We start from the raw sequence: 24,601 nt of genomic DNA, 5'->3' as shown, positions 1-24,601 counted from the left end.
TACATTCTGCAGCTGATCATCACATTGACCATCATTGTCAATAAGTGAGTAATTCTGCATGTTTGAAGCTTCACAGGAGACCTGTCCATTGGCATGGGATTATCCACAATTATCCTGGCCAAATTAAATTACAATTTACAATATCATCCCAATAATCTTCAAAATATGCTCAAAACTCACTGGCATCACTTTACATTTTGTTAATAAAAAAATAAGACAGACATGGACTATTTTTATTAAGTGGACGTAGTCGATGTGATATCCCCCATTGTTTTGTGGACTACGGCTTTGAATAAAAGTCGGAGAAATAATAAATTCTATGATGCATTGCAATGCTTTGTTGCACGAATCTGCATTGCTGCAGTAGTCCATAATAGATTTTGTTGATTTTTTAAGTACTTAGTATAAGTGTTTAAGTAATGTAGCACACCAACTGTATTCTACAAATAGGAATTGGTTTGAAAGATTTCAAGGAAAAGTTCTCATTATACTTAAATCCAAAATAGAGATGCATCGTGATGATCGTTTAATAATCGAATTGTGACCCTGTGAATCGTAATTGAATCAAATCGTGAGGTGACTGACGATTCTCACCCCTAGTTTTGAAGCCACGAGTTCTGCTGGATTATGAAATGAACATCATGCTGTATTGAAGAAGACTTGAAACTAGAGATTGAGACCATAAACTTATGTTTACCATGTTAACTGAGATAATTAATCAAGTAAGAAGTAGGGTCATTTTCACAGACTTCCATGCAATCAGACTTCCACAGGGATAGCCCCCTTACTGCCAGTAGAGAGAATGCAAGTTTAAGGCACTTCAGCATTTGGCTTCACTTTTCAGAATCGGAGGTTGCTCTTAAAGGAGTCATCACCAGGAAATCGCAATTTCTCTTGTTAAAACATGCATATCTGTGTTTGACCTCAGTTGAAACTTGCCTGAAAGGCTGGAGTTTGAAAGTGGCGCCGTTTTTTCGCTTCTGCTCTTTTTCCGAACAGGAATAGCACACAAGGGTGTGCATTCCTAAAGCACGAGATTTTGATTCTGCGCCTACGGTGACGTCACCGTGGAGGCTACTTGCATAAGCCCACCCCTCTTTCACCACCCAACCCCGCCCCGTCCGCTACCTGACGTCCTGCTGTAAACGTGTCTCTTCAACCGTCTCTGGCTCTTCACTCTCCGGTTCGGGTTCCGACTCTGGTTCGTACATAATCGCCTGAATTCCGTAAGGTTCGTCATTTAGTGTGTGCGCCATGACAGGGGGCTGTTTATGTTTTGGAGTCTGCATGCAGGCAAGCCCCCCCGGCTCTGTCCTTCCTGCGGCGAATCAACGCGCGCCTCATTACATATTATACAATGCACATCCGGACCAGTCAAAACCTCGCGCGTAATCTCGCGTGATAAAATTGCGGTACGAAAAAGGGTCAGAACAAGCTCAATGTTTGATTAAAAATTTTTTTTTTTTTCTAATAAGTTTTACGAATTGATCCAAAGCGATCCAAGGGGGGCTGGATACGTATAAAACCAGGTTATGACTCCTTTAAATAAGATGATCATAAAGGTCTCCTTTCATAAATAAAGGATAAATATATTTTTATAAAAAACCAGGCTCTATTTTTCACTTCTCTACCATGCCAGCCAGCTAATCATCTTTTTCCAAGTTACTCGTGACGATATTTACTATTAATCTCGATAATGGAATTTCACCACAATCAACTTATTGTGAGTTTTTGGTTGCGATCTACGATCAAATCCTTTACGACCCATCACTACTGGTGTATTCAAAACAGCCAAAGTACAATAGGGTGTGTATGAAGCACAGCTCTCACACCACATGTGAAACAGCCATGAAAAGGACAGAGCCCTACCGATTGAGGACGACTGCTGTGTACCGCCTCTCCACAAAGATGATCCCACACAGGATGTTGGTGAACGGCGAGGGAAAGTTGGCTTCGGGCCTCTCTTTGACCTCCACCTCTTCGTCCTCATCTTCATCCTCAGAGTCGCTCCAGGACACATAGTTGTCCTGGTTGCGGTTATTGTACCACTCAACGCTTTCAAACTGCTGCCGCTCAAAGGGCTTGTATTCGTGCAGGATCTCCAGCAGCCGGAGGACCTTGGGGGTGACGAACTTCAGGTCCAAGGAGGCGGGGGAGAAATGCTCCTCGCAGAGGGCATGCACTTTGCGCAGGATGGTGTCGGTGAAGAGCAGAAACTTGCGGCTGAGCTCCTCCTGCTCATGTTTGATGTATTTTTGGAGCTCCCGCACCATGATGCCTGCTGCCTTGTCTGCACACCAGGGTCCAAGGACCTCTAGCACCGCCCGGCAGTCACCCAGGACCTGTAGAGGACAGACACAGTGTAAACAGCTGTTTGATGGCTTTCTCACTTATAGCCTCAAGAAACTTTCTGGCAATATTTAAATTAACTTGTGAACCCTGTTGCTGGTCCAATCCTGGCCGATCTACTCTTTTTAAGAGGCTGTAGCAGGCTACTTATGCTACTGGTATCATTAGAAACTCAAAAAAACGAAGAAGAAAAACCGATATCAACCAGGTCATGCTGGTTTGTAGTGAATGGGGCTGATCAACGCTGATTTTCAAAGGAATCCATTGACCTCTCACCTGAAGATACGTGAATTAAACCCATTGGCCCCTTTATAGATAGGTCTACTTTATGCTAATCCCATGCAGTTTTGGGTATCTTTAAAGGGGGGGACTCGTGGATAGTCAAGATATGTGAATGAAACAGCATAAAGAGGACATGTCTATAAAAGGGAGAGTAAAGAAGAGACTCTTGTGTTCCAACGGAACCAATTTTCATGTTGATGTTAGTTGATGTTAGTGTTAATAGCGAGTTCATTGTAGTGAGAACATTTTTAGAAACTTGATGTCACTGAATCAGCCCTGTTTAGACCGCAGGAATTTCCCCTGGGGATCAGGGACTGTTTGAGGAAGTCTTTGTATTGCAGGGACCAGGATCTAAATTAAGATGCAGGAACATTTAACCCCACAAAAAGGCCCAGGTTGACTCCACTCATGGTGGGGTTTGCTGTGATCACACAGCGCTGCTGCTTCAATTCATGTACTGCTTCATTCATACAAGAAGGAAGAACTCTAGTATTGATTGAGAAGGAAGAACTCTAGTATTGATTTAGAAGGATGAACTCTTGTATTGATTTAGAAACATTTTATGATTATGAGAGAAATTTTCTTCGTTTGATAACAATAAAAGTAAAGTTTCCCCGACTCTTTTTAAAAAAAGAGATATTGTGCGGCGGTGCTAGAAATGAGAGAGAGAAAATAAGGTTGATCGATTGTTTTTTTGGCGGTCATGTGCTAAAGCACAAATCAATACACTTTATTGTGGCAATGCTTAGTTTAATTTTCCTCCACTAAATGTCCTCATTAATTTTGGTCGCTCCAAGTACCGATACCTGTGTGCAGTCAGTGTAGTCTTTTCTCACCGCAATGTTATCAATTAGAAATAACTGATGTGTAACTGAGAATTACATGCACGCACGTATTTCAAGACCTGTTTAACATCATAAGTAATTATCGGTCCCTTACATTTTAGAAACATGGATTATTGCAGCTTTAGTTTAACTTAATTTGCTAATCCTTTCAGCATGCAATGTTCCGTACAAAAGAAAAAAAGCAAGAAAAGAGAATCCTTTAAAACATCAGTGTCACACAATACAGGAAAATTACAAAAAAATGGGTACTACTTTCTCCCATCATGTAGTTTTTCTCAACAGAAATCTGTTGCATACCGTAAGTCAGAAACACAGTGTCAAACAGTTTGTTGTCAGTTTAAAGTGCATTACCGAAAGGAAAATTCAAGTCAGAACAAATTTAAAAAAAGAAATCATATGATGACATAATGAAACAAATACAAAATGAATAAAACTACTATGCATCAGTCTGACCTGTTTGGAGATGAATGTGGGGTCACGGTCCTCTCTGGTAACACATATGTTGCAGTCATTTAGGAAGTGGATAGCGTCGTCCAGCTCTGCCTGCAGACAGGAAGAGAGGCCGCTCTTATCCAGGTAGGGGCCGCAGTCCAGCACCACTTCTCTTGGCTGACAGGCGTATCTGAAATATAACACAGTGCATCGGTTAATATACCCCTTGCAGTTAATTGCTACTGGCATGCTGATTTTCTACCATGAGTGATTCTCATTCATCAGGTGATTATACTCTCTGCTGGAACAAACTAATCACTGAAATCAATAATAGGTCGTATATAATCGCTTATAGTACCTGTCCAGGACCACAAGGTCAGTGGCAGTTTCAGCATTGCTCTTCAGGATACTCTCCAGATTCTGGATCTTATGCTCCAGTTCTGATGGGTCACACTTTCCATTCAGAATGGAGGCTGTGAGGCCCAGGATACGAGGACTGCATGAGCAGTCCTCAAACAGCTGCAAAGAGAGAGAGAGAGAGAGAGAGAGAGAGAGAGAGAGAGAGAGAGAGAGAGAGAGAGAGAGAGAGAGCCAGGTCATTCACAATTCTCTTGGACAACTGATTGCCAGTCACACAAAGAAAAAAAAATTACATCATTTTACTTCGCAACCAATCTCACCTTCATTATCTCACAGTAAGGGTGATCTGTTATGGCCAGGTGACAATCATCAAAAACCACCAAGTTGATTTTAGACAACGGTAAGATTTTATTCTTCAGAATGTGCAGGAATATGTGGCAAGTCATGACCAGCACCTGCATAAGACAAAGTTGAGAGTGACTTATTGTTGTCAACAATGTGATTCGGGCTATGGAATGACATTCAGAGCTGTAGAGTGAAAAATATCAGTCAATGATCAGCACACCTGATTCTCAATTATCTCTTCACTCCACCGTTGGTCAGTCCATGCTGAGGTCTCCTCCTGATCAAAGTACTCTCCCACTTGGAGGTCAGAGTGAGTCCTGACTGCAGCTGCTTGCTGAACCACAGACAAAGCTGGACAGTGTGGAACAGAAACAGTAAGCTACTTGAAAAGATTCAATTCAAGTTAAATGGCTTGCATTTAAATAAACAAGCTTAAATGTCACATTGAAAGCAACAGCAGGCATCATGTGTTGCAGCTACCTGTGTTCACCAGAAAAACCGTCCTCTTCGCATTTTCTTGGTATTGTCCACGGATTTGGTGGGAGAGCTCCTTTGAAAGAAGTACTGCAATAAAGGTCTTCCCTGAGCCAGTATTCAAGCAGACGATAGTATTGTGTTCAAGAGCTGCTTCAAGAAGTTCTACCTGTGGAAGAAGGTACATAGCAGATAGTCAACTATAAATACAATACTAATGTAAGGAAACAAAGTGTTTCCTTAGCCTGCACATGCTAAAACAATCCACAAGCAGCTGGTAAACACAGCCATGTGAATGGCAGCCACCTCACCTGATATTTCCTAGGTGTATAGATGTTATCATGGATAGCCTCCTGCTGCCATGGCAGACCAAAGAAAGGCCCCATGGGTGAAGTGGCAGGGGTGACAAGCTGTAGGCCTGCCATGCTTCAAAGAGGTGGAGGTGAGGGGGGCTGGGCTCCTCCAGTCGTCCACTTTATCTCATTTCATCATCCTCTTCTTTTCAGAAGTTCACTGGCAGCAGAAATGAGGACACTGTGTTAATGGACTGTAGATGGCAGATATAACAGTGGACAAACTAGGGGTGAGAAGGGACAGCTAACGGGCACGTCTACTGTTGACATTGAATTTTGAACTCGTCTTGGGACCAAATCTTTTACAGGTTTAAAAGCGATGCAAATTTTCCCTTCTACGTAACTCATGCGAGTTTGACTGTGGGATCACCCTAAATTAAATATTTAGCTGTGATTTAATTGCAATAAATGGATAAAAATGATGCTGAATTAACGTAATGATGTTGATTTGTAGAAATGCATTTGTTCGGTCTGTGTGCAAGAAGACAAGCAAACAACTTTTTAAATGCTTCGCCTCATTCATTCATTCCACCAAGTGAAAATTTGCATCTAATCATCTTTGCATTGACTATGTATGGAATCTTTCCTCGCTTTGCGTTTGGTGTTAAAGCAGCACAAGCAGGGACTTCAGTCTACAGTGTAGTTCATGCACTTACCTGATAAACCAGAATTTATCAGGTAAGTGTGTGATCAAAGACATTTTTTCTATCACATCTACACACATGAACTCGGATCTTGGATCTGGTTTGTTTAAAGCTCGTCTGCAACATGACAAATGTTTGTTTAGAGGTTGAGTACAGCTTGAAACCAATGGTGCTAAATGAGGAGATTGCTTGGTAAATAATGTAATAATACTAAAAAAATGTATGTCTTCGGAATTATACTTACAGGTAATAAAGGAGACTTTCTGGATGAGCAGACAACACTTAATCTGGGCTTCATGATAAAATATAACTTAATCAACTCCTGATGTTCCCCGACATTTATTGAAAACAGACCTGAGAAAACAAAAACATTGTTATAATCTTGCATTTAAGACATAACACAGACATTTTAAAAGTCTATATGGCACATTTAACAGCATAATAGATGACAATGAAAAAGTAATTCTAGATGTAGAACCAGTAATAAAAGTTGATCACGACCTATAAGTAAAAACCTACAACAGAATCTCTTCGGTGAATATAATATAAATGGATATGAAATGTAGAAGAAGTGTTAGAGTCCACATAAACTGCATCTGTTTTGCATGTGTTGCTTCTGTTAGTCATGTCTGTACTGTGAGTGTACTGTAACACATCTCACCTCTACATCAATGGGAAGTGTCAGGAAGTGTGACCGGGTCCTCAGCGCTGCAAACACAAAAGCAGACAGCAAAATGAGAAAGGTATGGCACTGCTGGGTGCCAGATGCTGACAAAGAGGAGCAGGGGGAAGAAGGATCCATCACTAGACAAGCTTTTCAACACATTTTTGACACAGTCCAAAATCGCAACCACAGCACGCGACGCTACTGTGAGTACTGCTAAGCCCCACGGCTGTAACCGATCCCAGGACTAAGCTTGGTGCAGCGAACACAAGTCTTTATATTAATCGAGCTGCTCACATTTGATGATGATCCCGCAATCAAATTTTTGCGAGTAACGTGTGAATACGCCTTGAGAATCATCACTTATATATGTATACTTTTTAGTGTTTCCCCTTTGGGAAAAAAATATCACTCACATTAGCAGCATACCATAATCATCATATGTCAATAAGAGCCAGCATATAGAACTTGAATACGGTAAGATAAGTGCCGTAAAACAGCAGTGGCATAACATTTGGAATCAGCATATTCCACTTAAACAAGAGTGTAAAACCATCAGCCACTTTTTGACCTCCGTTTCACTCTTCACCTAACATGACCTGACACGACACCTGACTTATTGTGTTGTTTATCTTTACTTACAGTGTTATTACTGTGTGTAATGCTGCTGCTCTGCTGCTACACTAATATATATATATATATATATATAGTTTTTTTTTTTTTTTTTTTCAAGCACATCAGAGAACTGATCATCTTGACCAATGTGTGAAACGTGTTAACGTTTGACACAAGACATACTTTGTATGCATGTTCAGACTTTTACCTTAACACTATGCAGATTGGGCCTGAGATACCGTCAGTCACAGGAAGAGTAAGAGGAATGCTAGGTCCAACGCTGACAGACTTAACAGGGCAACAAAATGCAGGCGTCTTTTCAAACATGACGACGTCTTTTCAAACATGACGACGACATATCAAATTGCGAGAACATTCACAAAAAAAGTATTGCTCTGAAAGGGGCCTGAAAGTAACCTTGATCCCAATATCAGCTTAAAATGACTGAAGCTTTCACACCTGTGAGCTCATATTGCCATGCCAACGCATCTGCCATTACACCCACAGTTTTTCTGAAGGAAGAGTTGTATCTAGCAGGCACACATGCAGAATACAAAGTCGAGAAGATTAGCCAGAATTATTCATTTTCATTGCATCTTATCCACTGGCTGTCATTCATTTTATAACCTAGACATTAATTTCTGTTATTCTCTGGACAAGGTGAACCATCATGTTGACAGCTTCCTCCCTCAACATGTAAACAATGAATACATATATGGTTATTTAATGTTTTTAGCTCGACACTGGGTTATTACATTTACGTTGACGTTAACGTAACTGGCACAGACCATGCTGAGTAACATTCGCTAGCTATTTAGCAGCTAAGCAGCTCCGTTTTTGCCAAGCACTAAACGTTATAGGAAACTAGCTGAATTCATAATTATGGCCATAACGTTAAAGATATTTGACTGAATATTAGGAGATGTCTGCTTGAGATTACCTGCATACTAAAAAAATAAACATACCCTCAAGATTGGCGTCATTATTGGTGGCAAAGTATGAGCAGGGTGACGTTAGCTTACATTGACAAACAACTAGGCGCTAACGTTAACAATACTAATTGAGAGATTTGTGTATTTACGTTACGTTAGCTTAGCAAATGCTATGTTGTAAAAGAAGACTTGGTACAAATTAAGTCACCAGACATGTCTCAGACAGCCCATTAACCTGTTACATAGCTTTACCGACTGGGCAAAGGCTCGTATAACTGCAATAGAAAACCTCCCGCAGCGTTCAACGGAGTAACTTAACCTAGCATGCTAGCCAATCTGAAATCAAACGGCCCGCGATGGAACCGGTTATTGAGCTGATTATTTTAATAGTATGTCCGATTGTGCTCACCTGACCCCGGCTGCGTGACTTACACAGCTAAACTTAAACACAGCTTCACCCAAAATGTACAACGTGCAACGCAACACAACGTCTGAAGCGGCGAGCACAGCCACCATGCAGCATCACCATGTCAGCATGCTAGCTAGCTAATAGCTAATAGCTAACAAGGCCAACACATGCAAAACAATAACGTTATTCCAAAAAGACGAAACATAACACTCGGTAAATAATCTCACCTGATGTATGTGTTTTCAACAGATGGTCTGAGCTAAAAATATTTGAAATGATCCGTTCGATATCCTCACTGCCATTCACTCTTGCTGTCCCGATTTGGTGGCTACTCGTTCACGGTGGGACCACTTCCCTTCACCCGGGCCTCTGCTACGCCAAAACATCAGCGTAAACCCGGCGTAAACTCCGTCACTGCCACTCGCTTTCTGGTACGCGATATTACTAAATTGAACGAGAATATCTGACCTTCGTAATGTGCCAAAAGTCTGGAGGACTCGACGGTTCCACTGTCACTGACCTCATTTTACGGCAGAGAAGAAGAGAAACCGTTGTCTGAATTCACTAACACATGTTCTATCCGAGCAACAAGCACAATTTAGCATTTTGTTTAATCAATGAATAAACGTGCACTTCGAGTCAGCTAAAAATGCTGCCCCTTGCACATGATGCTGATCTGATGTTTTTCTGACATATATCTTATTCTTATTCCTGCTGTTGATATGTATGACAGTGTTGTCAATGTGCTTATATGTGGATGGTTTAAGCTACGAATTAATTGCCCTTTTGGGATCAATAAAGTTGTTTGAATTGAATAACAATTAGACATTGCAAATAATATTACAAATAAAACGAGACAATACAAATAATGTACATGAGTCAGTTTGTATTATTGTATTACAAATATGAAAACAGAATAAAATACCTGGACTTTATTAATACCCAGAGGGTAAACTCACCTATTACAGCAGCAGCAAAAGGCCTACAAATACAGTGTAAACATTATGTCCAGTACATCCATCCATCGTCTCCCACTTATGCTGCCTTCTCTGGTTGCAAAAAGAAGTCTTATTGCATGGAAGTCGATGAGAAAATGACCCTACTACTTCTCACCTGATTTATTATCTCAGTTAACATTATTCTATTACCATTTCAGATGGCTGTGGCTCAGAGGTCGAGTGAGTCATCTTCCAATCAGAAAATCAGAGGCTCAATCCCCAGCTCCTGAATGCCGAAGTGTCCTGAAGTGGAAGGGGTAATCAAACCCAATCAATCAAGAGCTCCACTAGGCCAGTCAGCACAGCCACAGTACAGCTCTAAACCCTGGAAGATGGGAAACAATCTTGATACTACTCCACAAGCCAGTAGGTAGAGCCCAGGTAAACACACATTCATCACTCTCACCAATGGATCTTTTCCAGTTGTATTTCTCCACGGATACAATGAGGACACTCTACAAAAACACCAACAATTTTGTTAAAAGTACAAAATCTCTTGGTCCACTCATATACACCGCGTCGGTGTCGCTGCCAAGTGTCCCAGACTATTGGAACCAGAACCACACCTTGTTTGTAGTTTCCAGCCACTATCATGACAAGAAACAGATTCAGGGCGATATTAAGGAACACCCATCTCAGTGATCCAGAGGAGAGTTTTCCAAATCTGATTATTATTGTTATGTTTTGTGTATGGGCCCAATGTGTTGATACAGTGAGTCAAACTGAAAAAAGCCAGGTCATATAGGTACCAGGTTAACAATTGGCAAGGGCATAATCATAAGTATTAAAAAATAACCCAAATAGCCAAAGACTCCTAAGGGTTTTAAAACATATCTTACATTAACATTGGCAGATATACATATTTCTTATCCAACAGTCAAAGGAATTAAGGTACAGCTGGAGGAACACTTTAAATCCTATTACATTATTTCCATATTCAGTCTTCCTACTGAAGTTATTCGCTATGTTACATGAGCTCCTCTAGATGGCAACATTACCACTCTTAGTCACTGCTGTCCAGTCAGTAGGTCGACCAACATCCTTGGATACAGTGAGAATATGGTACGTATTGTTTCCTTTCCTGCAAAGTCCATAGAAAATAAATAACATGATCTTTCAGTTTCAGAGAGACTCAATAATATCAGATTTAACCTGTTACTGGATTTAAGGCCAATATGGCATCTGATGGCATTTCAATATAATTTAAATTATTTGGAGCCATAACCTCCATCTTTGTTTGTAAAAGCAAATATAAGAACAACAAATGCATGCATATGAATCAAATTGCATGTAAAGTGACCATTTAAAAAACATAGTTGCCTAATATGAGTAGCCTATATGAGAAACTCACCAGTGTGACATCAAAATGAATATTGACATTTGATCATTTTGATACACATCTTTTAAATTATTCTACACATCAGAGTCTGTATTCATAAAGCTTCCTAGTACAAAGAGTTGCTGAAATTCTAATAATTTGTCCTCACAGTTGAGACAAGATCCTGGTAAAGATAAAAGTGATTCATCAAGTGATTCAATTCATTCAAGAGTGAGTTTCTGAAGCAGAGGAGAAAATGGTGGAAAGATTAATGTTTGCTGTCTATCTAACTTGAGATGAGCTCACATCTCCCAATGCTATAACACTAGAAATGAAAGTGCTCACCACACTACAATATGTGGCAACTTCAAAAAAGCAACAGTGTTCACTGGTTTATGGATTAACATGATGACCAACGGTGCTACTTACATAGACTGACCAGCAATCGCAAAAACTGAGCCATTTTCACTTTCCTTCCTCACTATGGATAACAGTTCCATTCCCTCAACGTTGCTCAGAGAAGTTTCCTAAATCACTTCAAAGCTCGGAATCTCTGCTAGAAATGTTTAGACTAAGTTAGTTAGCTCTCTGAGAAGATTCTCACGATGTTAGTGAATACGGTCCTAGGTTTATGAGAGCTGGGATATTCTTCTTGTAGAAATCAACTGAATTCACACTTACTGTATATTCAACCCTTAAAAGTTAAAACAAAACAGACACACACAATACAAAGGGTTTAAAATGTGTAATTTATTGCACTGTTGAAACGGAAGGATTGAGGTTCCAATACAAAAGATAATATGCTTCTACAAGGTCAGTCCTTTCACTGTTGGAGTGGTTCTGGCCATGGTCACTGGAGACACACACACACACACACACACACACACACACTACCGTATCCTTGTGAAGACCTTAAACTGCCCTCTTTATTCTTAAGTCCGATCCCAGACTCAGAGGGACTAGCACACTATTTTGGGACTCTGGCCAGTGAGTGACTTTAGCCAGCAGGCAGCCTGGTCTCTAAAAAAAAATAATGTTAACAAAATTGGATTGTGAATTACATTTCGAGGTAGGCCTAAATGTATTTTGTCTGAGATTACGTTCGACCTTGACCTTGACGTATCACAAATGATGTTTCAAACTAGTCTGTGGAAGCCCACATTGGGACAAGGTTAGTGTGGTGGACAGGTAAAAACAACACACGGTTTCCACCCAGGAGACTGCTCTTAGTTTAAACTAAGTACTTTAGTTGCATTTTTGTTTTGTTTCAATTTCATAGTCATTTCAAGCCAAACCATTGTTTTTTTCCTAAATCCAACAGTTAGTTTTGTTTCCTTGACAGAACTATGTAGTTTTGTAGCGGGGGTGTTTTTTTGTGTGTTTAGTTTTGCTGGTAAACCACGTTTCAAACAGTTTAAAACCGTTACCATTCAATCCAAAAAAAAAAGGTTCCCTGCAAACAAAACTGACAGTAGTTTAGATGTATGGAAAGATAATTTCGTAGGAACCAGGGTTTTATCGTGAAGCATTTAAGGTGAATCATGTTGAAACCTATCGGCCACTGCATGGGGTTTCCTCCACTGGAAAGGGCCCTCTATCAGGAACTTTCTTTCACCTAAATCTAATCTGTATTCTGATTTTAATTGGAAGGAGATTCTAACGAAATCAGTGTATTTCATTCGTTTTCCAGTTCATTTAAAACTCTACTTATGTACAATTTTAAAGATTCTGTTGGTGCACAGAATTGCAGAAAATTAAATAAATGTTTTCTTTCATTGGAATGTTTGGCATCTGTAGAGTGCTGCAGGATTGATGTATTTTTATCGGCCAATAGAGTTAGCATCTCACTGGTTCCATCGACAAAAAGCCAATAGGATTTTCCCACTGTATTTTGGATTTAAGCTCTCCTAAAACGTTCAGTATATTTAGACGTTTTGTTCAGTAAGAAAATCTTCACAAATCAAATCCACTTTTATTTTTTTTTAAGCTTGAATGCAATTGCCGGAAGTAAAAAGTTTACTTAAGGCTAAAAACGGTCACAAGCGTGAGAATAAACAACAGTTTGCATGATCACGTCTCATTAAGCCATTTATAGGCAACTTACATTTACATTTACATTTAGGTCATTTAGCAGACGCTTTTGTCCAAAGCGACTTACAATAAGTACATTTGTCAAAAGAAGGAAACAAAGAAACCACGACGTATCATTGCCGATGCAGTAAGAGCTAAAAATAGAACAAGTGCTAGGTCCTCATCTGAGTAAAGTAGTACTTCAAGAGTAACAGTGCTACGATCCGAGTTTTTTTTTTTTTTTTTTTTTTTTTTTGCGGGGGGGGGGGGGGGGTCGAGGGAGGGTGTTAGTGGGTCATGCTATGTAGAGTCGAGGTGAAGTCTGAACAGGTGAGTCTTGAGCCTTTTTCGGAAGATGGCAAATGACTCTGCTGTCCTGACATTGGTCGGGAGTTCGTTCCACCACTGAGGCGCCAGAACAGAGAAGAGTCTGGACTTTGCTGAGCGACATTTGTTTGATTTCAGCGATGGTGGTACCAGCCGGCCAGCTGAAGTAGAGGAGCGGAGTGCTCGCTTCGGGGCATGAGGTTTGACCAGTGTTTGAAGGTAGGCAGGTGCCGTTCCATTGATGGCCCTGAAGGCCAGTGTCATCGTCTTGAATTGGATGCGTGCTGCAACAGGGAGCCAGTGGAGGTCACGGAGGAGGGGGGTCACGTGGGAGAATTTGGGTAGATTGAAGATAAGGCGTGCTGCAGCGTTCTGGATACGCTGCAATGGTTTAATCGCATAGGCCGGGAGTCCGGCCAGGAGAGAGTTGCAGTAGTCAAGGCGGGAGATGACCAGTGCTTGGACCAAGAGCTGCGTTGCATCCTTTGTGAGGAAGGTCCGAATCCTGCGGATATTGTAGAGGGCAAATCTGCAGGATCGGGCCACAGCAGCAACTTCCTTTTGAAAGACACAAACGTTTCTAAATTCACTAGAGGGGTATTTATTGACACATTTTATATTGTGGAACAAAACACGGAAATATCTTCAGCTTGTTTCAACCACAGACCTTATTTCAGACATCGAACAAAAATAGGAATTCCCTGGTTTTCAGACTCATTCCTGCACCACTCTAATCCAAAGACTAATGTTGGTGCACATATTGCATCATTTCCTGGCAGTACATATGTAAATCAACGGTAAAACAATATACGACAATAAGCATAGTCTATAGAATGCTGCAGGCATGTTCATGTAGGCCAAAAGGAAGTTAGCATCTCACTGCTACTACCCTCAACAACAAAAATATGTGACTTTTCCTGCGGATTTTGGATTATTGCAGAAATTAAACTTGGTTTATTGTACTGGTATGTTTTTGTTGAGCATGGTTTTTTGCTATTACGACCTATAGGCACGTTTCGAGGTTTAGTGCCGTCTAGCGGTCGTGTACATAACTACAACAAACGGTGTGTTGGGTATCTCGTCATCATATGCCCTTTAACCTTCGGCACCAATCAAAATGCGATGCGTCAGAAGGAGGAGTGGCATTCACATTTCACTGAACATTGTCGTCGTAGCATTGTTAAGTCCGTCATATTTGTGTACTCAGTTTATGTGATTATGTTGTGTTTTGAGCTTGAATTATTATGGTGATTGTCTTAAGTTATTTTAGATTATTAATACAATGGAAGTTATTATTACGTAATCCAAGCATTAATCATTTCCAGGCCTCAATATCAACAGTTTTCAGTGGAACTACTTTCTTTTTTTCACGTTTTATTTGTCGAGTCATTTAATACATGCATGTACTTTGTCCTCATACAATATAATGAAAAAAAGACAAAGAACCATAATACAAGCACAATTATATACAAATCCAAATGCAGCATTAAGAGAAAAGAAAGAAAGAGAAGAAATACTTTCTACCAAAGAATTGGTTTGGACAAAGCATGTGGAACATCCAGAGTAACAGGGACGCCCCTTCCAAGTCATTCTTCAATCCTGTGCACACATAAATAAAATACCTGTAAGGCTTTCCAACTTGAGACAAATGTGATATTTGGGGGATGTGACCCTTTCAAACACTTGTAGTACTAAAAGTCTGTTAAATGCTTTCCCGTGTTTTGTTTCCTCTCCATCACCCCCTCCTCCATCTGTCTTCCTTTGCAGTTTCTGTATCTGGCTGCCACCACCTACAACTACGCACTCTTGCGCTTCCTGGGCAGGAAAGGAGTCCGCTAAGTGTGACACCTGCGTCCCAGTCAAGCCGTCCTCTGACTCCGAGATGGACCGTCAACGCATCCTCTGGGAAACAGCATCTTGCAGACCTGGATCACATGCTACAGTATTTCTTTAGACGTGTCCAATAACAGACAAATGTCTCACATCGCTGTTTTGTATATGAACAACACACAGAGAGATGAAGATAATTCACGCCCAGCCGCCTCTTCCTCCTCCTCCTCCTTCTCCTTTCAGATGATTCTCTTAGCTTTGTTGTTCATCCTCCTCCTGCAGGTTCCGTCTCTCGTTTCATTCTTTTCGTCGTGAAGCTTCATTGGTGCCGACGCTGTTGTCAGATTGTGATGTATGATGTATCATAAATAATTAAGAGCAGCGACAGCTCGCCTCGCAAATCATAACTGCACACACTCCACTCTGGTGTTTACTAATGCATATGTTGATTCTGGATGAGTTTGCTGCTGCTATATTATCACCACCTTGTGTAGCAACTAAAGCATGGAAGACTGAATGAAAGTTCTGTGTGGGTCAGGTGTTTCCTCCTGTCTCCCTCTGTGCTTTCACTCACAACACATGTACTTCACTCATAATGCATGTTTGCTTTGTTTATTGCCGCTATTAAGGAGGGGAAACAAAGACATGGATCCATTTTTCTGGATGTTTGTGGGTTTACTGCTTAAAATAAGCTGTTTTTATGTTACTGGGGTGTTGATGCTTAAATAACATGCCTCCAGGTGACTTATGTTTGATGTGTAGCCCCGCTACTGACTGAGCCGGGTCGTGTTGTGTGTGTGTGTGCTCATTTTTAATGAAGGCTGATTAAAACATTTTAAATCTGGGGCAGTCCTTTGTGTTTGTTTAACCATATAAACCGTATGTGACAATAAACATATTTCACGTGTATTTCATAGAAGCCTCTGTGGCAATTACTACCAGAAATATCTTTTCATAACATTAATACCTGACGATACACGATGTATAATATTCAGTAGAGAAATAGTTTCAAAAAAGAGTTGGGTCTTCTTGTCCCAGTTAGGCTCCGGTCTGGAGAACGATGCATAATGCACGATCAATATGTATTATGTTTCCCTGACCGAACAAACCTTCAGACATTCAGGGTGGCAGGTCATCGAGGGTTCACTGAGGTAGAGCTTGACAGTTCCATCAATTATGTTCTCACAATATGAACACACATTGCTCCTGCAGGAGAGAGAAAGTACACATAACAATGTGTGACGTCTTTTCTGTTGCATATTGACATCATGTTTGATATTCTGAATTACATTACCTGATCTTACTCTGAATCTCTGTGGATTGTAGCTCCTCCTTGGACTTTTGTAACATGTCAGAGCTTCGAAGAAATAATCAACAGCAAATAATGAGATGCATTTTATTGCATATGTGAAGATGTAAAAAAAAAACAGCAAATGTTATAAGACTCACCTGTTGGTCTCATCAGAGTGTTGGTTGAGCTCAGTCTCCTCAGTGTGGGATGGTTTCGGATCTTTCGGAGGCTGAGGAGCAGCTTCAGTGGTCGGTGGCTCTGCGTCTATTGCTTCTGACAGTTCAATGGGTCTGTCGGAGAACTGATCCGGAACAGCTTCAACAACATCCTCAACGTTCACCTCCACCACAGGATCCGCCGCTCTCTCAGGTGTTGGCTCGACACTTGTCTCAACAGTGGTGTTGTCAACATACTGGACTTCACACTCGGCTGCCTCTTCAGCTCCGGTCTTTAAAAGTTGCTCTGCCGAGGCTGCAGACTCCACTTTACACTCCACAGGCTCGACCGCCGTTTCAGCAGCAGCTTGGGAAAGCAGTTCAGACCCAGTATCTGCCAATAAGTCAGGGACTGGTTCCACGCTGGCCTGGGGAGCAGCCTGTTCTCCGGCTGCACCGGTCACAGCAGGGGTCTCTGCAGATGTCTCCACGGCAACCTCAGCTACGGCTTCGACAGCTGTCTGTTCTGGAGGACCTTTCTCGCAACTCCCATCTGTAGCAGTGTCAGGTTGAGTGGGCGATTCGGATCCAGATTCTACCAATAAGTCAGGGACAGGTTCCACGCTGGCCTGTTCTCCGGCTGCACCGGTCACAGCAGGGTCTCCGGTGACGACTCCACGGCAACCTCAGCTAGCCCTCTCTTGAAGAGCAGCTTTTTTTACAGGTGTTGCACTTTCCACGTCACTCGTGTCAGATGATGGTTTTGCCACAACCTCAGCTACAGCCTCCACGGTGTCTCCTGCAGTCTGTTCTGCAGGAGGTTTCTCACAACTGCCCACTTCTGGATGAACTGTGGATTCTCCTCCTGCGTCCTCCAAATGTGTTGTATCTGTTGCCTCTGTTCCGGTTGATGGTTGCTCTTGAGGTTGCAGCTCATCTGCAGGTGCAGCAGTGGTTTCTGCATGAGCATCTGTAGAGGTTGTGGCCTCATTGTGTTCAGACGGCTCACCTGTTGTATCAGCATGATCTCCGTTGTTTTCTGTAGTTGTGTCGCCGATTGGATGCTCCTCTGCTGATCTCATTTGAGATGCCTTCTGCAATTGCTGAGACCTCAGCATTGTGTTCCACATGTGGCTGGCAAACTGCAGCATGTTCTTCCTTGTTTTCTGCAGTCCTGTTGGTAACTGAATCTTCTGGTTGTGCGTCACCATTTTGGAAAAGTTGTTCTATGGGTGCTTGGGGCCTGTAACAGACAGAGATACTTATTCCCAACTATGTAAAAAAGACATGAATAAAAAATCCCTTCACTCAGCAGGAGTTACACTCTAGAGGTGCTCTCATATACTAACTTTGCATCGTGTGTGGTCTCCACTGTTGACTCCTCAAGCTGAACATCTTTTTGGGGAGGAATAACTTCACCATTTGCTTGAGTAACTGAACCACTAAAACATAGAATAGATAATAATAAACTTGCATATACATCTGGTACTAACATTCAATATTGTTGGTTTAAAGCAACACTAAAGAGTATTTAGTGCCTTAAAATAATGTTTCCAAAATAGTTTCAGCAGTTCATCACCTCAAAACCGGGTGAACGCCACTTCCGCATTCGCTCTGCGGCCCTTTATTGGCTGTAACCGCACTCGGCGGCCACATTGTGGTGAAATGATTTGCCTTTTTATTTTGGTCGCTTTGATCTCATGGCTTGATCTAAAGTTCTGTGTATTGTGCTGTAAGTAGGCCTATTTATATGATGTGAGGTCCGGTTAATACAAATATAGAAGGATAATACAATTATACTGAAAAAAAAGAATGCCTTCCACATGTTGCCTTGCGTGTGTGTGTGTATATGTATGTGTGTGCAAGGACGAAATTTTGATTTCAGAGGTGGGGGGGACACAAGTATTTTTAATAAAACTCTAACTCTTTCAGTTCACTGTGTTTTCTAGTAGTTCTTCTAGTTTTCTATTGCTACGTCTAAGTTTACTGTTCCCTTTTTTGGTTTGACTGGTTGTCAATCATGTAGCAAAACATTATCACCCAATTCTAATCCAATAGTTATAATAACAACAATAATAATAATACATGTTATTTATCAGATTATTGAGAGCTTTGTTAATGATGAGGAGGATCTTGAAGTGGATATGCTGCTTTATTGGGAGCCAGTGAAGGTGTTGCAGGATGGGTGTAACGCCTTTCTTTGAGTAACTTACACTTTGACTTCTAAAGAAGTCTCTTATGTCCACTTTTCTTTTTTTAGACATCCTGGCTGCGTCTAATTACCAAACACACATACGCACGCACATGCGCACACGGACACCGATTCAAACGTAAATGTAAATGAAACCTCTGATATTACAATCCTTCGAGCTGACGTCAGGCAGAACAAACTCCCAACGCACAGTAGCGGACTCCTGTAGGACTCCTGACCGCAGCAGACCGGTGTGCAAGCAAGATGGAGTGACAGCGGGGACAGCCAATCACACAAGAAACGGCAGAGCCAATTGAGGAGCTTGTGGGCGGTCTAAACTAAGGGAAACAGGCTTCAGTTTGATCGGCCGTTTTCCGCTTGGTCCTAGCGCTTGACGCGTCTGTTTACTATAGCGTAACATTGATTTTGGACGGTATAAAGTGCAGGGGACCAAAACGGCCTTTTGAAAAAGTGCAGGGGACATGTCCCCTGTGTCCCCCCCCTAAATTACGTCCGTGTGTGTGTGTATATACATATCCTCTTTGGTTTGCTGCTGTGTTCTATCGCTTGAGCACCATAGTCACGTTGACTTTGTTGTCCGACTTGACGGCGTTTGGCTAGTCTCTTTTAGAGCCCGCCCCTCAGACACCTGCAGCTCTCGTCGGCGTGATAAGCCAAGTCAAGTCAGGCCAAGACAGTCCTGAACAAGCCTTTTGCCTCGTCGGGTAGTGTTTGTGTAGTTCTAATGAGACTACAATTTGACCTGCTTTACGGCAAGCGTTACAAAAGCCGGTAGGTGGAGGCTCTGCGTGGAGATCAGTGGGAGAACACCCGGCAGGTGCGTGGAAGATACCTTGCAGCTAGGTAGGCTAGTTTTTAAATTGCCGTCATGGCAGAGCCTGCAAAGAAAAGGAGGAGTATAATGTCCGATGAGGCGAAGAAAAGAAAACGGGAGCATGACAAAGAACGAGCTCGAACGAGAGTGACTTGGCTTATCACGCCTCGAATGGTCACCAGCCGCCGCAACCTGAAATCCCTCACTCCCTCCGCTCTCTCCTCAACTGTTATCTCCTCGCTCCCATCCTCGGAACAGTTCTCCTTAATGCCTACTGAGGAAGCCTCCTCTATCCTGATGTCCTCACTCGCCTCTTCTTTGGACACTCTCTGTCCCCCAATCGCACGACCGGCGCGATCATCTCCCCCCCCTCCCTGGCTGTCTGAACCTCTGCGAACCAACAGATCATTGTTGCGAGCGTCAGAGAGAAAATGGAAGAAATCGGGACAGCACGAGGACCTTGCTCACTACCACCTCCTCCTCTCTGACTTCACCTCAACTGTTTCGGCAGCTAAATCTGCCTTCTACCTGGCAAAGATCAACTCTTCTGCCTCCAACCCCAGGAAACTCTTCTCCATGTTCTCTTCCCTCCTCACCCCTCCTACCCCTCCGCCCCCTTCCTTCCTTACTGCCGATGACTTTGCAACTTACTTTACCAAGAAAGTAAATGACATCAGCTCATCATTCACGCCTATTCCCTCCCAGAAGACATCTCCCCCAACTCTCAACTCGGATGGTCTTACCAGCTTTAGCCCCCTCACCTCTGAAGACGTTCACGCACTTGTTACATCTAACCGTGCCACCACCTGCTCCCTTGACCCGATTCCCTCCTCTCTTCTCCAGGACATCTCACACGACATCTTGCCATTCCTCACCACCCTGATCAACTCCTCCCTCACCTCAGGTGTCATTCCAGCGGATTTTAAGACCGCTATCGTGAAGCCTCTCCTGAAAAAACCCACCCTTGACGCTACTGACATCCAAAGCTACAGACCTGTATCTCTTCTTTCATTCCTCTCTAAAACCTTGGAACGTGCTGCCTACAACCAACTGTCATCCTATCTCTTGCGGAAGAACCTCCTAGACCCTAACCAATCAGGATTCAGGACTGCCCACTCCACTGAGACGGCCCTCCTCACTGTGACCGAGTCCCTGCGAGACGCCAAAACATCATCCAACTCCTCCGTTCTCATTCTCCTTGACCTATCTGCTGCATTCGACACAGTCAACCACCAAATTCTCCTCTCCACTCTGGCTGAACTTGGCATAACCGACTCTGCTCTCACCTGGTTTACATCATACCTGACAAACCGCACCTTTCAGGTCACATGGAATGGCTCTATGTCCAAACCCTGCTCTCTGGACACGGGTGTCCCTCAAGGCTCAGTATTAGGACCGCTTCTGTTCTCACTATACACCAGATCACTAGGTTCTGTTATCACATCGCATGGATTCTCCTACCATTGCTACGCTGATGACACCCAGCTGTTCCTCTCTTTTCCCCCGTCCTCTGACGCTCAGATTGCAACTCGCATCTCGGACTGTCTGGCTGACATCTCTGTCTGGACAACTGCACATCACCTCAAGCTTAACCTGAATAAAACCGAACTCCTCTTCATCCCAGGGAAAGACTGCCCTCACATGGACCTGTCGGTCACTGTTGAGGGCATCACAGTATTTCCTTCCTCAACTGCGAGGAACCTGGGTGTAATCCTCGATGACCAACTATCCTGCACCCCCAACATCACTGCTGTGGCCCGATCCTGCAGATTTGCCCTCTACAATATCCGCAGGATTCGGACCTTCCTCACAAAGGATGCAACGCAGCTCTTGGTCCAAGCACTGGTCATCTCCCGCCTTGACTACTGCAACTCTCTCCTGGCCGGACTCCCGGCCTATGCGATTAAACCATTGCAGCGTATCCAGAACGCTGCAGCACGCCTTATCTTCAATCTACCCAAATTCTCCCACGTGACCCCCCTCCTCCGTGACCTCCACTGGCTCCCTGTTGCAGCACGCATCCAATTCAAGACGATGACACTGGCCTTCAGGGCCATCAATGGAACGGCACCTGCCTACCTTCAAACACTGGTCAAACCTCATGCCCCGAAGCGAGCACTCCGCTCCTCTACTTCAGCTGGCCGGCTGGTACCACCATCGCTGAAATCAAACAAATGTCGCTCAGCAAAGTCCAGACTCTTCTCTGTTCTGGCGCCTCAGTGGTGGAACGAACTCCCGACCAATGTCAGGACAGCAGAGTCATTTGCCATCTTCCGAAAAAGGCTCAAGACTCACCTGTTCAGACTTCACCTCGACTCTACATAGCATGACCCACTAACACCCTCCCTCGACCCCCCGCAAAAAAAAAAAAACTCGGATCGTAGCACTGTTACTCTTGAAGTACTACTTTACTCAGATGAGGACCTAACACTTGTTCTATTTTTAGCTCTTACTGCATCGGCAATGATACGTCGTGGTTTCTTTGTTTCCTTCTTTTGACAAATTTATTGTAAGTCGCTTTGGACAAAAGCGTCTGCTAAATGACCTAAATGTAAATGTAAATGTAATATCGGACCGGCTCACACTCTCTGGCGAGAGGCTCTCGCCGAGAGCTGAAGGAGGCTGCAAAATGCAAGACGGATGGTGACTTGGCTTTGTTCTTCTTCTTCTTCTTCTTGATTTCCGGCAGGCTGTACGCTATCCAGCGTAATGCTGCCCTCCACCGGTCATTATAAAGACTATCTACCTAAATTTTCTCAAATAGGCCAGCAGATTGCAGAAATTTTAAAACTGCCCTTCCAAAGGAGTCTGATTTTTCCCCTGATGTAAAAATTCCTTGAAAGGAAATCACAGTCAGACCCAGATCAAACAGGTCTATGTACAGTTGTCGTCTCTGATTACAATATATGTTACAGTAAAAAACCACATGTTTCACTGTCTCCAGTTCCCCACACTCACATAACCCATTCTCATGTTTACCTATAACTTTTAAGCAGCTCGCTAAACAGCAGTGTCCCAGCTTCAACCTAGTTAAAACAACTTCCTCCTTTCGTGTAAGCTTACTTCTCCATCTTTTGCACTTTACTAAAGGTTGTACACAAAAATAATGCCTTCCCCTCTGCTCCTGGTTCCACTCCTTCTGCCACTGTTGCTCAAGTTTTTCATTACAGATGGACATACATTCACTCTTTCCCATCATTACATTCAGATCTATGTTATCCTTAGATTGTGATTCTCTAGCCAATCTGTCGGCAACTTCGTTCCCCTCTACCCCGAAGTGCCCAGGCACCCACATAAAACACACTTGACAGCCTAGCCGCTCAATTTTTAAAATACAACACAGAATCTCCATTATCAAATCTGGACGGGCACTGGAGGAGCCTTCTTCTAGAGCCACCAAAGCGGCAGCAGAATCTGAACAAATAACATTGTTCTCAGTCTTATTTTGCTCTATCCACTCCAGAGCTTTTAGAATTGCCAACAGTTCAGCTGAAAACACAGATAAATTGTCTGATAAACGAATGCTGAGTTGTAGATTCTCATCTGCAACAAAAATCCCAGCCCCAGTTTTCCCCGAGACAGGATCCTTTGATCCATCAGTAAAAATTTTAACAAATCCTTCAAACTGATTCAGGATCATTCTCACATCCCTACACTGACTATTTCTCCCTTCTTCGATAAGAGACAGCAATACCTCAGGTTCAGGGAGAAACCAGGGCGGAACAGGAGACCACTCATGCCCAGCCATTCTCTGACATTCTACTCCATATTCCCCCGCCAACTGTTTTATACAATGTATAAAATTGAGCTTCTTTCCTTTACCTGAAAACTCCCAAGAACTTTCTAGGAGACATCTTGAGGCAGAACTATAACTTGAACAGCTCAGCTTAGCCCAATAATGGAGCCCTAGCTTTTTCCTCCTGATTTCCAATGGTAGTTCTCTCATATCAATAAGTAAAGCAGGGATTGGAGTCGTCCTAAAGGCACCATTACAGACTCTCAGGGCCTTAGCCTGAACCCGGTCCAGTTTACATATCACAGATTTGGCAGCTGAACCAAAAACCACACAACCATAATCCAGAATAGATCTAAGCGCGATAAATCATAGTTAAAGTATCTCGATCAGCACCCCAGTCACTCCCAGCCAGACATCGAAGGATATTAATCACCTTTTCACACTTGCATACAACTTTCTCTATATGGCTTTTCCATGTTAGTCTTTCATCCATCCATAGACCAAGAAACTTAAACTCTTTCACTCTTTCCACTGGACAGTCATACAACAGAATATTCAAGTCAGGGATTTTCCTCTTATTCACAAAAATCATAAATTTACTTTTGGAGGATGAGATTCTAAAGCCCCAATCATTAGCCCACTGAACAACCTGATCCAGAGCCTTTTGCACTTGATGAAAAAGAACATGCCAGTTCCTCCCCCTCTTCCAGACAGCCCCATCATCTGCAAATAGAGACTTCCCAAAATGACTAGGAACTTTTGAAAATATATCATTAATCATTATACTGAAGAGAACAGGACTAATAACTGAGCCTTGTGGAGTTCCATTTATAATGTTACCAGTCTCTGAGAGATCTCCCCCTATTTTAACTTGAATAGATCTATTATTAAGGAAATCCTTAATCCAATGAAACATCCTACCTTTAACACCTGCATCATGAAGCTTGATTAGTAACCCCTCCTTCCACATAGTATCATACGCCTTTTCAATATCTAAAAACACAGCAATTACCCCTTCTTTGTTAATAATGGCCTTTTTAACGTCTTGATCTTATACTGCAATGGAGTCCATAGTATTTCTTCCAACCCTAAACCCATTCTGATAACTCACAAAAAAAACTTTGGTTTCAAGGAAATAAACTAACC

The 24,601-nt window shown here is 42.6% G+C and overlaps 1 protein-coding gene across 1 annotated transcript in view; it reads right to left on the bottom strand.

Moving 5' to 3' along the window:
- Positions 1-9,058, bottom strand: part of dicer1 (dicer 1, ribonuclease type III) — a 34,532-nt gene extending 25,474 nt beyond the window's left edge. Inside the window, exons 1-10 of the mRNA XM_084014023.1 lie at positions 8,932-9,058; positions 6,746-6,792; positions 6,329-6,438; positions 5,399-5,600; positions 5,094-5,256; positions 4,834-4,964; positions 4,589-4,723; positions 4,267-4,427; positions 3,930-4,098; positions 1,870-2,342 (exon numbers count right to left, since the gene is read on the bottom strand). Coding sequence (XP_083870149.1) covers positions 1,870-2,342; positions 3,930-4,098; positions 4,267-4,427; positions 4,589-4,723; positions 4,834-4,964; positions 5,094-5,256; positions 5,399-5,512 — 1,346 coding nt within the window. The 5' untranslated portion in view covers positions 5,513-5,600; positions 6,329-6,438; positions 6,746-6,792; positions 8,932-9,058. The remainder of the gene's footprint in view (positions 1-1,869; positions 2,343-3,929; positions 4,099-4,266; positions 4,428-4,588; positions 4,724-4,833; positions 4,965-5,093; positions 5,257-5,398; positions 5,601-6,328; positions 6,439-6,745; positions 6,793-8,931) is intronic.
- Between the last annotated feature and the right edge of the window lie 15,543 nt (positions 9,059-24,601).

The sequence above is a fragment of the Eutrigla gurnardus genome (assembly GCF_963514095.1).
Source record: "Eutrigla gurnardus genome assembly, chromosome: 7".
Classification (NCBI taxonomy): Eukaryota; Metazoa; Chordata; class Actinopteri; order Perciformes; family Triglidae; genus Eutrigla; species Eutrigla gurnardus.
The sequence above is the reverse complement of the archived record's forward strand: the minus strand, read 5'-3'. Positions and strand labels throughout refer to the sequence as shown.